This window comes from Pseudophryne corroboree, chromosome 1 (genome assembly GCF_028390025.1).
Source record: "Pseudophryne corroboree isolate aPseCor3 chromosome 1, aPseCor3.hap2, whole genome shotgun sequence".
NCBI classification, from domain to species: domain Eukaryota; kingdom Metazoa; phylum Chordata; class Amphibia; order Anura; family Myobatrachidae; genus Pseudophryne; species Pseudophryne corroboree.
The window spans coordinates 61809614-61826569 of record NC_086444.1 but is presented as its reverse complement, the minus strand read 5'-3'; the positions used below and the strand labels follow the sequence as shown (position 1 = coordinate 61826569).

The window sequence follows — 16956 nt, the reverse complement described above, 5'->3', positions numbered from 1 at the left end:
TGCATGTGACAGGGGCAGTGACATGATGTGAGGGGGGAATGGAGGCAGCAGGAAGAGGCCCCCAGCAGCACAGAGTATATCAGGAGATGTGTGGTGTGTCAGTCAGCACAGGGCTGCATGTGACAGGGGCAGTGACATCATGTGAGGAGGGAATGGAGGCAGCAGGAAGAGGCCCCCAGCAGCACAGAGTATATCAGGATATGAGTGGTGTGGCAGTCAGGACAGGGCTATATGTGACAGGGGCAGTGACATGATGTGAGGAAGGAATGGAGGCAGCAGGAAGAGGCCCCCAGCAGCACAGAGTATATCAGGATATGAGTGGTGTGTCAGTCAGGACAGGGCTGCATCTGACAGGGACAGTGACATGATGTGAGGAGGGGAATGGAGGCAGCAAGAAGAGGCCCCCAGCAGCATAGAGTATATCAGGAGATGAGTGGTGTGTCAGTCAGGACAGGGCTATATGTGACAGGGGCAGTGACATGATGTGAGGAGGGAAATGAGGCAGCCGGAAGAGGCCCCCAGCAGCACAGAGTATATCAGGAATATGAGTGGTGTGTCAGTCAGGACAGGGCTGTATGTGACAGGGGCAGTGACATGATGTGAGGAGGGAATGGAGGCAGCAAGAAGAGGTCCACAGCAGCACAGAGTATAACAGGATATGAGTGGTGTGTCAGTCAGGACAGGGCTGTATGTGACAGGGGCAGTGACATGATGTGAGGAGGGAATGGAGGTATCAGGAGATGAGTGGTGTGTCAGTCAGGACAGGGCTATATGCATACCCTCCAACTGTACCTTTTTAATAGGTACAGTACCTTTTTTTGATGGTCTGTACCGATTTTTAGCTCTTCAAGCTTCCATTGAAAGTATAGGAAAAGGGGCGTGACCACACCACCTTTACCCGTGGCCACGCCCCTTTTACTACTTTGTACCGATTTTTATGTGTAAAATGTTGGAGGGTATGCTATATGTGACAGGGGCAGTGAGATGATGTGAGGAAGGAATGGAGGCAGTAGAGGCCCCCAGCAGCACAGAGTATATCAGGAGATGAGTGGTGTGTCAGTCAGGACAGGGCTGCATGTGACAGGGGTAGTGACATGATGTGAGGAGGGAATGGAGGTATCTGGAGATGAGTGGTGTGTCAGTCAGGACAGGGCAATATGTGACAGGGGCAGTGACATGATGTGAGGAGGGAATGGAGGCAGCCGGAAGAGTCCCCCGGCAGCACAGAGTATATCAGGAGATGAGTGATGTGTCAGACAGGACAGGGCAATATGTGACGGGCAGTGACATGATGTGAGGAGGGAATGGAGGGAGCCGGAAGAGTCCCCCAGCAGCACAGAGTATATCAGGAGATGAGTGATGTGTCAGTCAGGACAGGGCTGTATATGACAGGGGCAGTGACATGATGTGAGGAGGGAATGGAGGCAGCCGGAAGAGTCCCCCGGCAGCACAGAGTATATCAGGAGATGAGTGATGTGTCAGTTAGGGCAGGGCTATATATATTCATTTCAGATTATGGGGTACATTAAACAGATTGACATTCATTGTGTTACAGTAAGTGTTTATTCTAAAACAGAGTTCCCACATTATGATATGTTCTCACAACCCGTGTTCCTGAGATTGATCCTCACTGTTGTCTCGTTCTATAAACCAGGATGTTTGTATCTTGTTATGTAAGGACAATAAATATAATGAATGTGAGTATTGGGCGTGCTGATCCAGAGAGAGGTAATTACCTTTGGTTTCTCATCAACAGCCAATTCTCATCATGTGGCTGCCACAAGGATTTAGTATTTTATTATTGGACTGACAGCGCGTGTGTCAAGAGCAGCTGATTAGATAGATGTGGCAGGCATCCAATCAGGTGCTGACCACTGAGGAAAAATGTAAATTACTGTTGATGGCCATAGCAGAATAATGATCCATTATTAAGGTGAATGGGTAAGCGACTCTCAAATAATGGGATCTGCGAGTATTGTACCGGTATTGCCCTGCAGAGCGTGTGCATGTTACTGCTAGATATTGTGTAATCGTATCAAGGTGATGCGGCGGTCATGTGACCGACACCAGAACCCCCACATCCGATCACTCAGGAAACTGGCGCTGAATCAACCGACAGCCGACATCCCAAAGGTGAGTTTCGAGGTGGGGGTTAGAATTAGAGCCCAGGGGGGCAGGGGAGGGGGATTTAGGGTTAGGCCTGTGCCGGATTTAGGGGTCAGGACGCCCCTAGGCACATTATTGGCTGCCGCCCCCCACCTTAACCCCTTCATCACGCCATTGCCCCCTTCATTTCGGGTGCCAGTCCGGATGCCTCAAGACCACCAAAGCCACTTCAACCTCACACTAATACCAACTCCTGGCCCACAATTTGCTGTTCATTGTTTTACCCCCATCATTTGCAAAATTATATATATATATATATATATATATATATAATACAAACAAAATTCCCAAGTGCGCTATATAGGAACGTCTTTACGGTAATTCTTCCAATGTTGTTTCCATAGGTGTAAGTTGGATATTGGAGAAAGTTTGTGACCGGGAACCTGTAACGGACACCCCTCACCAAATGGTCACCCAAACAAGAGGCCCAAGGCCAATTATTAAAAGATTATTTTAATAACATTCATTTGAACAAATGCAATTTTTACATAGTTCATCATGTAATGAGTATACAGATAGTTAATATAAATGTCAGTAAAAAAGACAACCACTGCGTTTGTTGAATAATTTGAACTCTAGATACTCCCTCACCTTTTTAAGGTGTGAGCTCACAAGGGAGAATCTTCACAAACTAAGTAGGAAACTTCTGACTGACAAACCCAACGCGTTTCGTCTTATCGACTTCATCAGGGGTAACAAATATAGATGACAGGTTTACTTGTCATAAGTGAGTTTAAATGTAGAAAATCACAACCTTAAATATAAGGATAGTAAAATCTCCTATATTAGCTCCAGGAAGGGGGCTTATTATAGATGGAAATTTCCACAGGCTGCCTTAAAAATAATGGATGGAGAATATCCAGATCTTATAATCAGAATTATTTCAGATTCGGGTGTTTACCCATAAAAATATAATTCAAAAAGTATAAAGCTGATTTGACAATCACAATGCAATGCAACTTCCTCAGTAAAGCTCACAGAACGGATCCTGGAGAGCTTTGGCTGTGGATGGAAGTGGCAGATGTATGTATATATAAAACGAAAAAAAAAGAATCATCTGGCCCATATCATCCAGGTGTGCCGCCCCTAGGCACGTGCCTCACTTGCCTAGTGGGAAATCCGCTACTGGGTTAGGCGGGGGGGGGGGGTGTTAGCCCTAGCCGCAGCCCCCGGAGGGGTCAGTCGTGACCGCTGGGATATAGTATGTATTCCGTATCAAGGCTTCTAAAGAGGACAAGTGGAAGTGGCCAGAGCAGCCAGTAAGCTACTTGTTTTCATTTTATAGGAGGTACTAGATAAACAGGCCCGCCATCAGTGAGTGCTGCGGGCACAGATGTCCCGGGCCCGGCCTCTCTGACAGGAGGAGAGGGCCCGGATCGCTCATGCCGCCGCCTGCCGCTGCGATGCTCCGCTCACTTTTCATTACTGAGTTCTCACACTGTCAAAGGAGGGGGAGAGGACGCTGCAAGCTTCTATTGTAAACGTCCCTCCCAAAATGGCCGCCGCCTCAGAGGAGACAGTTATTAAAGATACTAGAGGAGGCTTCTCTAGTATCTTTATTAACTGTCTCCTCTGAGGCGGCGGCCATTTTGGCAGATACTTTTCAATAGAAGCTTGCAGCGTCCTCTCCCCTCTCCTGTGACAGTGCCAGATCTCGTCGTGAAAAGGGGGTGGAACTACACGAAATGGAGGGGGCGGAGCTACATGGGAGCAGGCTGCTACAGCTCCGGCCAGCCTGTTATCAGTAGCGGATCTTGCCACGGGCAAGCAGGACTTTTGCCCTGGGCGCCGCCTTCTGGAGGGCATCGGCGCCATCCGGAGGGCGCCGCACCATGGCAAGATCCGCTGCTGCTGTGCTGTCCGCTGTCGCTGCCCGCTGTGAAGGAAAACTAGACGCTACGCGTCTAGTTTCCCTCCGTGGAGAGGACCTTTACTGTAATGATGTGCGGTGCGCGTTGACGTCATCGCGCATCACACATCATTTCAGCGGCGCTACTACTGTACAGGGGGCTAACTGACCACGCCCCCTGTATGAAGCCACGCCCCTATTGCCGCCCGGGGCGCAAAAAGCCCCTGGACTGGCCCTGCCTGTGATAGGTAAGTGTGTGTGTGTGTGTGTGTATGTGTATATATTTATTTTGTATGGTATATATAATTTATTTTTATTTTTTTAGGGGGGGTCCCTGCCTATTTTGTGAGTCCTGGGTCCCAGAATTACTGATGACGGCCCTGTAGATAAATAATAGCTAGATTCTGATTGGTTGTTATAAGCACTTGCCCTCTAAGACGGTTTGATAAATCTTCCCCCCTAGAGTGGATGCGCTTCACCTTTGAATAAAAAAAATAAAAAATGAATTAATAAATGGTCAATTCTTGATAGAAAAAAAAATTGTGTTTCCATAATACAATTATACTTAGTAAATGCTGTATCTGCAGATTCTATATATCTTCTCTGGGGATCAGGAGGGAACATAGGACTTGTCCCGTGTGTCTGTTTAGCAAATGATTGACAAGTTATTAGAACGTCACTGTTTCTACCTCTCCAGCATAACAACCTTATTTTCTGTGCATAGTTGTCAGTGCTGCTGTCACCGCAGTTTCCATTTTCTAATATTTATACTGCAGCAGCATATTATATTGTACTATGTACAACATGCTGTGTATCATAGTGGTTTCCTATATACTGTAATATACAAAAGAGGCATTTAGATTTTTTAAATATTGACAGAAAGGTAGGCCATCAATTGACCGCCAGACGGCATCCCGGGGGTGAATATACCAACGGCGGAATCCCGACACCATCTGCAACACCGGCGGTCAGGGCTGGTTTCCCCAACCGGGTTTTGGCTCACGCCACCACCTAAGGGGGAATAGAACTTTGTGGCGACCTAAGGTTACCACCAGGCCCGGAGAATGGCGGGCTCAGCAAGCCCGAGAGGGGACACGCTGCGCTAGCCGCCGGGATCTCGGCTGTCGGTATCCCGGACTCGGTCTCCTGACCGCCGGGATTTCTGTCTGCCGGGATCTCATACTGATCCCGACCGGAAATGTTCTGGTTGATGAAGCTATAACTGTCCTGCACACAAGCCATGTTGTACAACCTGGTATCTCTTTTTGGGGTTCACGGATTATCAGTTATGAATATGCAATACAGTATGTCGTATCCTGGAATCCCAGAACGTTGGCACACGAACACTATGGGTCCCCGCTGAAAAAGTGTCCTAAGTGATGGAGGCAGCCATTTTGGGTGAAACATAATTTCGCTAAGGACTAATGATGTTGCTGAATGGATAAATCAAATCAAAATATTTGGGAGTTCAGAATTGAGGGGGAAAGGGCATGATCGAGCCACACTAGGGGCATAGCCACATCATAGAGGGCAAGAGAAGAATACCTATCCACCCCCATCCACAGATCAGGACAATCATTATAGGAAAACAGGCAGTCCACTCAAATCGGGACTCTGAAGTAGTAATTGGGATAACGGGAGGCAGCGTTGGACTGGGGCATAAAGATCAGCCCTGGGGTATTGCAATGGTCGGGCCCATGCTGGTTACCTGCATGGAAAGACATGGAGTTGTACTGTTTTCCTTACTGGTTTGGTTCAAGCAGCCAATAATGATTTGTAGTCTGCAAAGTGGAAAGACATTACCCTGATTAACAAAGTCACCTGGCAATGATGTAGTGAGCAGAGAGGCTTTGTAATGTCCCTCTTCTCAGTAAGCATATTCATAGCATAATGTCCATTCCCCTTTATTCCTCTGCCATCACATGACTATGGGGGAGCTTGGTAACTGATTGGCTGAGATGCAGAGGTCAGGTGACAACCTCCTTGGCACAATCGAAAACCCCACAGACCAATACTGCAATGGAAAAGCTAAGATAGGAGAATGACTATCATCTTCATTTTCATGTTACAGATACAACATGTGTAGATTAATAATAATGTTCCCATTCGCACAGTGTCCTGGTCTGTCCTGGTCATATTTGATTTCAAAATGCCCGACACAGGCAGGTTTGCACTGAGAGGAGGACACATCTGTAGAAATTATTCTGGGGTCGAATGTCCATTTTTTGGAAATTTTTAATACTGTAGATTCAAAAATAGCTAATACTATTGATAGGTTACCATTGCTATTTCTGTTTATATGGTTTTCTTTTATTTATAGATTTTTAGCAAAGAACAACTGTTGCGTCCTTGCGGTTGGTATGATTGTTCTGTGTGATATCTAACGTCTCGTCGAGGAATCAATTGTCTACGTAGCCTTACTGATACCGTCTCTGTGCACAGACGTAATTATTGGGAAACCACAATGTTTTACTTGATAAGTGGTTTATAATTGCAAACATGCCTCTATATCCATCAATCTGAATCCATTCCAAATTACAGTGTATTTTTAGACGATAGAAATGGCTCCTTTGACAGCTTGCAAAAAAAAAAAAAAAGCTTGCTGAAAAAAAAAATGAAATTTGGGAGGCTGAGTTAAATAATACTTAGCGCTATTACTCTACTGATCTAGGAAGTTCCTCTAGATTCAACAGCTGTATTTTAAACTGGATTATTTAAGCAAATGTCTATTTGCACAGGAGACGTGTTATTTACAATTTGTGGGTTTAATGGGTTTTGTTTTGCATTTTAGGTCCGTTGAGGTTCCTTTCCCAGACAGAATCTGTCACGTCGTTCGTCGGAGATACCGCCCTGCTGAAGTGTGAAATAGTTGGCGAACCCATGCCCGTGGTTCACTGGCAAAAGAACCAAGAGGACCTAGTACTGGTGCCCGGTGACACACGCATTCTGGTTCTACCCTCGGGTGCGTTGCAGATAAGTCGTCTGCAATCGGCAGATGCAGGACTTTACCGATGTTTAGCCAGAAATCCCGGCAGCTCCAGGACAGGAAATGAAGCTGAAATCCGCATATTATCTGGTGAGTGAATTTTTTTTTGCATGGAGCGTAAATCGCTGACATTGAAGGCTGACACGTCGGTATTCACTATAATTTCTCTTTGTGCTTAATACTATCCAATACTGATATCTACACATAAGGGATTATTCTGAGTCATCTTAATGTTTGCATTTTTAGGGAAAGATTCAAGCCACCGCGATGGTTGCAAAGTGCCTGCTGGATCGGCCGGATGTTGGCAATTATCATCGCTAATTTTTCCTTGCACCTCATAGAGGTGTGCAGTAATATTAGTGATATACGGTGATGTGCACAGTCAAACATCACGCCGTCACGTTGTCAAGTATAATTACACCATAGAATGTTTCAGATTCTGTCTTATTCTTATTTGCAGGCATTAGGGTAAGAAGGGAGGCGGTAACTCACAATAAAGTAATATTACCTCTAGAACATAAGGTTTCATGGCGAATCATCTTCAAGATTGACTTACTTAGTTTCAAAGCACTACATGACCAGGGCCCAAGGTACCTGAAGCAGCTTCTGACCCCATACTGCCCCACTCGATTACTGAGATCTGTAGATGAAGGACTTTTAGCAGTACCTAGAATCTCCCGTAATTCTTCTTGGGGTCGAGCTTTTAGTCATGCGGCTCCGACTCTATGGAATTCACTTCCCCGCACAGTGCGAGAGGCCCCAAATATAGAATCCTTCAAAAGTAGACTCAAGACTTTCCTGTTTACTCAAGCATTTCCATCAGTGGCGGAACTAGCGAGCGGTGGGCCCAGGTGCAACAAAATGCTATAGCCCCCCCCCCCCCACTTCTCATCCCGTCCAAGTCCACTACCCTCCCCCCCAACTCCAAATTAGAGATTCTTTGCATGCTGCCGTATTTTATATATATATATATATATATATATATATATATACACACACACACATACAGTATACACAGTGGTGCAAGTCGGAAAAAAAAATGTTAGTTGTACTGTGTACGCGCGCCACATGCCACATGGGGCATGGCCAATGAAAATGGGGGCATAATACACATATGACCCAAATACAGTAGTGCAGTGTGTGAATGCCAAATTGTTTCCTCACAAATATTTAAAATGCCCGCTCTAATATACATTGTAAACGCCTGCACCTCTTATTACCATTTGCCATGAATGTGCGCTGTACATCGCAAAACACTGCATCCCATAAGAGAAAACAATACACCCACACATTATCTGAGTTCCAAAGCTCATTGATGTATATATTTGTTATTAAAAGGATATGGATTCAATATATATTACAATGTACAGTATACCTATAATTACATGATTACAACTCACACAGTAAGCAGTTAAAACATACAGTTACAGTTACATACAGTTATAGTTACATACAGTTACAGGCCAGCGATACAATTACCATATCTTTCTCTTAATATATCCGTCCCTCCATATCACTCTCTCTCTCTCTCTCTCTCTCTCTGTAAAATCATGCAGGCACTCCATCATCGTCTGATACAAAACAGCAACTGACTGTTGTGTGATCAGCAATGTGTTATCTAGTTTGGGGGAGGGAACTTACTCATTCATGATGAGTCACTAGTCTGTGTATATGCTAAACAGGTTCAGCCAAATCAGACATCAAAAGGGGCTGGCTTGAGCTTCCTGTCCACTACCTGTTTGGAATATCTATTGTTCTAATAGAAGTAATTTTAGCTTTTATACATTTAATCATAACTATTTGTTGCAATGTCCTACAACTTAATAACAAGTATCAAATGAATCTACACATTAATCTGGTTGCTTTAATAGTAAATATGACAGGTCTCTCTTGCTTCGTTCAAATAATACACATACATGACATTACTTCATTATATAATTTTAAATCATCATGATGTCTGGTGCTTGATATTATTATAATTATGTACTGTATGAAATAAGTGTCGAATCCATCTCTGTGACATGTCCGTGTAAATGCGTGTGTTACCATATATTGCTGTGCTTGCTGCGCGTATTTGCAAGTATAGCGACTCATAATGTGTGTAGTTTGTATGTTCTTTTTATGTAATATTTTTGACTTCGACAAGTGCCAGATACAAATATGCCCCCACAGTGCCAGATATGACCGCACAGTGCCAGATACACACATGCCCCCACAGTGCAAGATACACATATGCCCCCACAGTGCTAGATATGCTCCCACGGTGCCAGATACACATATGCCCCCGTAGTGCCAGATATGCCCCCACATTGCCAGATACACATGCCCCAACAGTGCTAGATATTCCCCCACAGTGCCAGATACACATATTCCCCCACGTTGCCAGATATGTCCCCACATTGCCAAATACACATGTCCCCACAGTGCTAGATATGCCCCCACAGTGCCAGATACACATATTCCCCCATGTTGCCAGATATGCCCCCATATTGCCAGATACACATGCCCCCCTGGTGCCAGATATGCCCTCATAGTGCCAGACATGGCCCCACAGTGCCAGTTTAGATATTTTTACCTGCGCATTGCCAGGGGTTTAATGCGCGTTGGCAGAGGTTTCATGCGCGTTGCCAGGGGTTTTACATGTTGTGTTATGTTTCTTCCCAGGGGTTTTATGCTCTGGGATCCATGCTCGTTGCCACGGGGAATGCTCGTTGCATAGGGGTAGCTAGGGATGGCTACTGACCATCGATGTTATCCATCGATGGTGACCATCAATGGATAACCTACCGATGACCATCCCTAGCATTTACTGGTGGGCACTAGTATCTACATGCTTCTGTATTTTATGAAAATCTGTTCTGTACTTCATTCTTTTCTGTACTATATTATGCTATGTATCTGTTAAGCGCCTTGAGTCCTATTGGAGAAAGAGCGCTATATAAATAAAATTATTATTATTATTATTATTATGGGCAGGGCCCTCTACCCAGAAGGGACATTGTGAGCGATATCTTTCACTGTCTCATCTGGTGTGTACATTCAACATCCCTCACCGCCGGCTTGCACTTGCCGATGCCGGCACCCCGCTGGGTCCCCGTCGCAATCAATATTGGCTTACGTCTCGTGTCTGTCCGCTCTCTGTCATCCTTGTTTGGTTTTCTCCTGTCTTATGCCGGATTGTTTCTGTACTGTGTGATTTGTTCTGCTGATTGCATCAATGCATCTATCATCGTTTTTATTTGTTCTCATGTATGCGCAGTTCTCATGAATGTCTTCATTTGCATGATTTGTTATGTACTTATAATTTGCAGCTGTTTGTTCATAGTATAACTCTGTAAGGTGTGTTCACTTTTTTTGTTGTAAATGTGTAATATTATTCACCCTACATATGTATGGGGATGTGAGCACTTTGCGGCACCTTACTCTCTAAATAAAATAATAATAATAATAATAATAATAATAGTAATAATAATAATAATAATAATAATAATTATTATTATTATTTATTAATTATAATAGTAATAATAATTATTTTTTATTTTATTATTATTACTATTTTCTTTAGCAAGTAAATGTGTAATGTTATTCCACCTATGTATGGTGATGTGGGAATTATTATTATTATTAATAATAATAATAATAATAATAATAATAATTATTATTATTGCTTTTATTGTTGTTGTTGTTGTTGTTGTTATTATTATTATTATTATTATTATTATTATCATTTATATTTAGGCCCCTTGGTACACGTTTCAAGCATGATACTTAGATTCATAGTCATAGGTATAAGTAGGAAAGGTTGGGTGTATTTTATGTAAAAGAAAAAACAGTTGCCAGTGTTGATCCTTTTTTGCTTGTCCTAAAAATCACCAATTATCCCATGTACAAAATTGTTGAAGATTCACTAATCTTTAGCGCTGTTGGTGACCATAGGTCAAAAATGTTTTCTCAAATGTATGATTAAAGCTGATACAGAAGGATTCAATTTTGACTGTACATGACAATCCCTTGGGAAAACACTTGGCAGATCAGTTTGTTCAATTTTATCTGCTAAAAAATATAATAATAATTTTGAGTGGACAATACAGTGCACAGAATATGTCTTCCTCTTTAATATCTTGTCTAATTAGAATGTAAATGAGATTACATTACTTTGCATGATCTTAAATGCTGTGTTAGAATAAATAAAAGCAGCTATACAGATGTGTCGTCACTCGTCATACACCTAGCAGCTATACGCCACACAGCACAAGACCCCCGGGTGTGATTGAGCCGCTCCGAGAGGAGACGCGTTCTCTCTTATTCTTCCAATTTGTTAACTTACATCGCAGACGCAGCAAAACACCACTCACAGTGCACTGCAGACTCCAGGCTGCAACTTTTACTGCACAGGAATTAGTTTTACACACATGTAAAGTCGCAGATGAAGCACAACGGAACTTGAGACGAAGGTGCAGTCGCTGCATTGTAGCACTGCATATGCAGATTCAGACTCAGTCGCACACAGATGTACAAGTGTCGCACATCAAATTCATCAGTGCAGTCTAGAAAAGTAGTTTTGTCACTTCCAGTCATTTTATTTATGTGAATAAGACGCACAGGGTGGGATGTACTGAAGCCGAAAATGAGGCCAAAACTCAGAAAATCTTGTTTACCAAACTGGAATACGATATATTCCGGAGCTTACGCCATCTTCATGTGGAATTACTCTATAGAAGCCTATGGGCTTCTTTTTTCATTTTTCCCCTGAGATGCAACCAATCAGATTTCTCCCTGCACCCCACTCAGCAGCCCTAAACCCGGATGTCCTTCTATCGCAAAGGTCAGCACTTATCGGGAGAGCAGTCCTTTGCGATTTTAATGAGTTCTAAGTACATACCAGTGTTATTAACGCCTGTATGTACCCAATAAGTGTCAGGAAGGATGCAGATGCGATGCTTAGTACATCCCACCCACATTGTATGTAAGAAAGGCACTGGGAGCTACTGAGTTGCCAGGGACCTGACCTGGGGCAATTCAACAGAGGAGGGGGCCCGTGTGCACTTCTGGGTGGGCCCCCTCCACTGCACGGCGCAGTAGTCTCCAGCATTTGCCAGAGTCTACTGTGCATGCGCAGGTCTCTGTAAACATTGCGCAAGCCATGTTCCGGAGACCAATTTAACTACTGCACATGCGCGACGGCCATTTCCACCGCAAATTGCAGCGGCCGACGCTGGACTCCGGACAGGTAAGTATTAAATTATGGGTGCAGTGTGTCAAGTGTGGCCCGTGTGCACCTCACACATTGTACCCATTATAGAAACAACAAGGGACCTGGCGTTCTGAGAGGGGGCTGTTCAGTGCGACTGAAGTCACATTGTGTCACATATGTCATTCCACCACTACAATATTCTTCCTAAATGGGGACTCTGCGAAGCTAAAATACCTTTAAATAATAATTAAATCTACAATACTCGGATGTTAATGCCAAAAATTCACGCCCACTCAGTTACCACCACTTCATGTCAATTCTTAACACTCAAAATTTAGGAGACCCCTTTATAACCGTTTCAGGCAATTCAATAAGCAAGACTCATGGGGCCTCAGACAAGACACTGCTAGAGCCTTGTTTCCCAAACACAGTCCTCAAACACCATAAGAGTCCGGGATTTTAACGATATCCGTGCTTGATCTCAGGTAACTTAGGGGCAGATGTATTAAGCCTGGAGAAGTGATAAAGCAGTGATAAGTGCAAGGTGATAACGCTCCAGCCAGTCAGCTCCTAACTGTCAATTTACATATTGGAGCTGATTGGCTGGTGCGTTATCACCTTCCACTTATCACTGCTCTATCACTTCTCCAGGCTTAATACATTGGCCCCTTATTACCAGAGGCAGCATCGGGGTCAGTGACACCGATGCAGTAAATCCCCCCCCCCCCCCCACCCACATACGTTTGATGCACATGACCCAAAGAGAGCATAGCCTCAGTGAGGCTGCCCGCATTCACTTAAATCTGGGGTGTGGCCTACCAGGGAGGGGTGTGGCCTCACAGGAAGCTACCATTACATCATTCCAGGGGGGAAGGGGGGCAGGGGCAACATTCTCAGAGATGCTGGGCTGCCCCTGGAGACTCTGGTTACACAGCCGGCTCCTCTTCAGTGACAGAAGCCAGGTGCTGCATGATGTTACGGTGCAGCACCCAGCTCCCAGTTGCTGTGGCGGACCGGCATTTTGGCGTCATCACCTGGAAGGGTGCCATCTGGATGTGGCCTGCACCCCCCTTGTGACGTCTCTGCTTAATACCTCACTCTTTGCATGCCTTGTGAACTCTCCTAAACTTGCGTCCTTCAGCTACCGCTAAACCATTTTAAACATAAATGAACTGAGCCATAAATTTACCCCAATAACCTGTCAGCAAAAACTTTACTAGAGATGTGTTGCCAGGCAGCGCAATAAAGATTCCTATTAAAACCATTTTATGCAACTGCAACAATTTAGCAAGTACTAAATACTTGACAATAGCGTGATGTTAATAATCGCCGGTAGACTAATATCTCGCAGCTCCCAAAGAACGCAGCATCTATTAAACACAAACATAAAAATGATATAAACAACGTAAATATCATTACACCAGGGAAATTAGATGAAAATGAATAACATAGTTAACAACCAATAACACTCTGTCATTTTTAGACGTGCCACCGGCAATCGCAGAAATGGCTCCCTAAGCGTATTGCGGTTTTAAACTTTATTCATCCTGACAGTCTCCCAGCATGTTCCACCCAGCCAGCAGTTCATTCTAAAGAGTAATTATGAGATTTCGGAGTAGGTGTCTCTCTTGCAAAATTATTTGTTTTGTGTAAAACAGCGGAGAGTTATCACTATAACCCGCACTGGAAACGGCTGAATTTTCATATAAAAGAAATCTTGGGGCAGATGTATTAACCTGGAGAAGGCATAAGGAAGTGATAAACCAGTGATATGTGCAAGGTGATACACGCACCAGCCAATCAGCTCCTAACTGTTAATTTGCATATTGGAGCTGATTGGCTGGTGTGTTTGTCACCTTGCACATATCACTGGTTTATCACTTCCTTATGCCTTATCCAGGTTAATACATCTGCCCCCTTGTTCAATATAATATTACCGGAACTGGTATTTTTCCCAGCTGAACCAGATTTTATTCTCAGCAAAAATACCTAGTGCGAGATCTTGCGGCTGTGACATGATGTACGGGCCGCCGAGCGACACAACAGTGTCACAATAGTAGCTATGAATACATTTTATTTATGGGATGAGAGATAAATAACGCGGCAAAAAGAGGAACATATTTTAGAGTGTTTACCTGAGACAAGTAATAAAAAAAACAACAGGGCTGAGAGCGTTGGCTGATTTATTTTTTTGGTGATGGTGTGAGTGATATCTGATAAAGTCTGCGGCAGAGAAACATCTCACAGCGCAGTGACAACTAAACAGCAGCAGGGAGCGATTTACAAAGTGACAGCCGTATTTTCACAAGCGGAGGCCATCGCCGCCCCCCCTCCCTGCCCCCCAAACAGCAGCAACCTGTCAATCACTGACGGTCTGTTGCCGTTCTGCGTCCTGTGTTGCAGGACGCATTCATGCAGGCTCAGAAAGGGTCCTGTGCAAGCTCACCTCCAACCACATGTGACTCAGTCCAGTGCTTTGTTGCCATTTAGATGGTGCAGGAAATATACTGTAAGTGAGATGAATGGTTTCAGCCACATCCAAGAATGGAGTGTTAAGCTCATTTGAGTGAATAAAAAAGACTTGCAGAAGCCTAGGAAAAAAAGAAAAGAAAAAGAAAAAGCTGGAAAAAGGCTAGCAGTCGGGAAATTCTTCCTGAAGGCGGCTCTTTGACGTAGACTGACGACCTTCTCTGTATGGTTGTCAGCTCTCTCTGTTAACACTGCAGCTTGCTCTGTGAGACTTGCAGCTCTGCTAAGGCATGGGCACTGGGCAGCCCTACTCATCTGCAAAGGACCAATGGCCCTCATTCCGAGTTGTTCGCTCGCTAGCTTCTTTTAGCAGCAGTGCACACGCTAGGCCGCCGCCCTCTGGGAGTGTATTTTAGCTTAGCAGAAGTGCGACCGAAAGGATCGCAGAAGTGCTACAAAAAAAGATTGTGCAGTTTCTGAGCAGCTCGAAACTTACTCCTAGCTAGCGATCACTTCAGACTGTTTAATTCCTGTTTTGACGTCACAAACACGCCCTGCGTTCGGCCAGCCACTCCCCCGTTTCCCCAGCCACTCCTGCGTTTTTATCGGGCACGCCTGCGTTTTTACACACACCGCCCAAAAACACCCACTTCCTGTCAATCACTCACCGATCAGCAGTGCGACTGAAAAGCATGTCTAGACCTTGTGTGAAACTGCATAGTTTTGTGTGAAAGTACGTCGCGCGTGCGCACTGCGCACCATACGCATATGCAGAAATGCAACTTTTTCACCTAATGCCGCGCTGCGACCGAAAGCAGCTAGCAATCAACTCGGAATGAGGGCCAATGTTCGGTACTTTGTGCATGCCCCAGACCCATACGGAGCATGTGCAGTACAGGTCTGCGATGGCGGATGGAGTACGGCATCAGACTGTCGGTGATCGACAGTCTGATGCCGTTTTAGGGGGGATGGGGCTGTGACGGCCTTCGTTTCTCAAATCGGAAGCATGCCATCGCCATTGTTGGGGAAGGACGAGGCCAGGATCTCCGCCAGAAAATGGAGATTTCCATGCCTCTTGCTCGGACTTGTGGCTGGTGGCTTACGCAACCCCATGGGTGGCACATCTGGCTGATTGTGTTGCAGTTGATCCGATGCTGCATCCCAGGACGCAGCTTGGATCAGTAACGCATGCAGGAGATGTGGCGTCCCCTGCTGCATCACCATATTAGTGCTATCGCTGCGCTTCCATGTAAGTAGCAGCGATCGTACCTCCAACCATATCTGAATCATACCCACTATGGGGGTCATTCTGACACGATTGCATGCTGCAGTTTATCGCATGCCAGACGGCCACCACGATCGCCTTGGCGGGCCGCCTCGATCGCCTCGGCCTGATTGACAGGCAGAGGCGGTCGTTGGGCGGGGGCGGAATGGCAGCGTTTGACCGCCGTTTCGTGGGCGTGGTCTGGCCAACGCAGGCGTGACCGGACTGAATGGGGGCGGGCCGTAGCAGCTGTGTGAATGGGGGGTGGGCCGTAGCGGCTGTGTGATGGCTGCGGGTCATGGAGCGATGACCTCCTATGTGCAGTGCGCTCTTTACCTTGTTCTACAGCATTTGCAATTACAGTGCTCACCCTCGCTGCGTTCCTCCTCGCCTACATTCTATAGCCGTAGCCGCATTCCACGCTCTACTACGGTATAAACACCCGCCTCGTGGCACACAAGAGCAGCATGATTCCGCACAATAGGAAAACTGTTTGACTGAGAGCCATTTAGTTGTCAAGGGTGCTTACTGCCTTACAAGTACGCAGAGAAATTCCGTCCATCAATAAAATATCAAACACTCACAATCCCATCAATAGTTTTTGACTGTTGCAATTCTCTGCCATTAGAGAGCTTATCGCTTTTCAGACCCCCCACCCCCCCTGAATGTTGGCTGAGTGATGCTCGCTCATCCTCGAACAGGTCTCAAGTGTTTGTCAGCCACATCCAATCTTCCTGCACGTTTAAAAGTAGTTTTAACCAGTTTACTTCTACGCCAATTACTACTGATGCACTTGACCTGTCTGACACCAATTTTAGTAAATGCACTCGGCCCGTGCGTCTCCCATCATGCCACATACTAAAGACTGTAACCTCCCAAGGTCAGGCTTTATGTTTCCACTAAATTGTCACTCATACATCTGAACGTTTTCATTCCTGAACCTAAATATCCTCAATATGGTATCATGTTAATAAGCAGATATGTGCAAACATATAATTAGCATTTAACATGTGGTTAACCGTAGGTAT

General features: G+C 45.1%; 1 protein-coding gene across 3 annotated transcripts in view; it reads left to right on the top strand.

The window, feature by feature from the left end:
• DCC (DCC netrin 1 receptor) overlaps window positions 1–16956 on the top strand; it is a 1035978-nt gene that overhangs the window by 445104 nt on the left and 573918 nt on the right. For all 3 annotated transcript variants that reach the window (XM_063960065.1, XM_063960057.1, XM_063960048.1), the window contains exon 3: window positions 6807–7091. In XM_063960065.1, the coding sequence (XP_063816135.1) occupies window positions 6807–7091 (285 nt within the window). The remainder of the gene's footprint in view (window positions 1–6806; window positions 7092–16956) is intronic.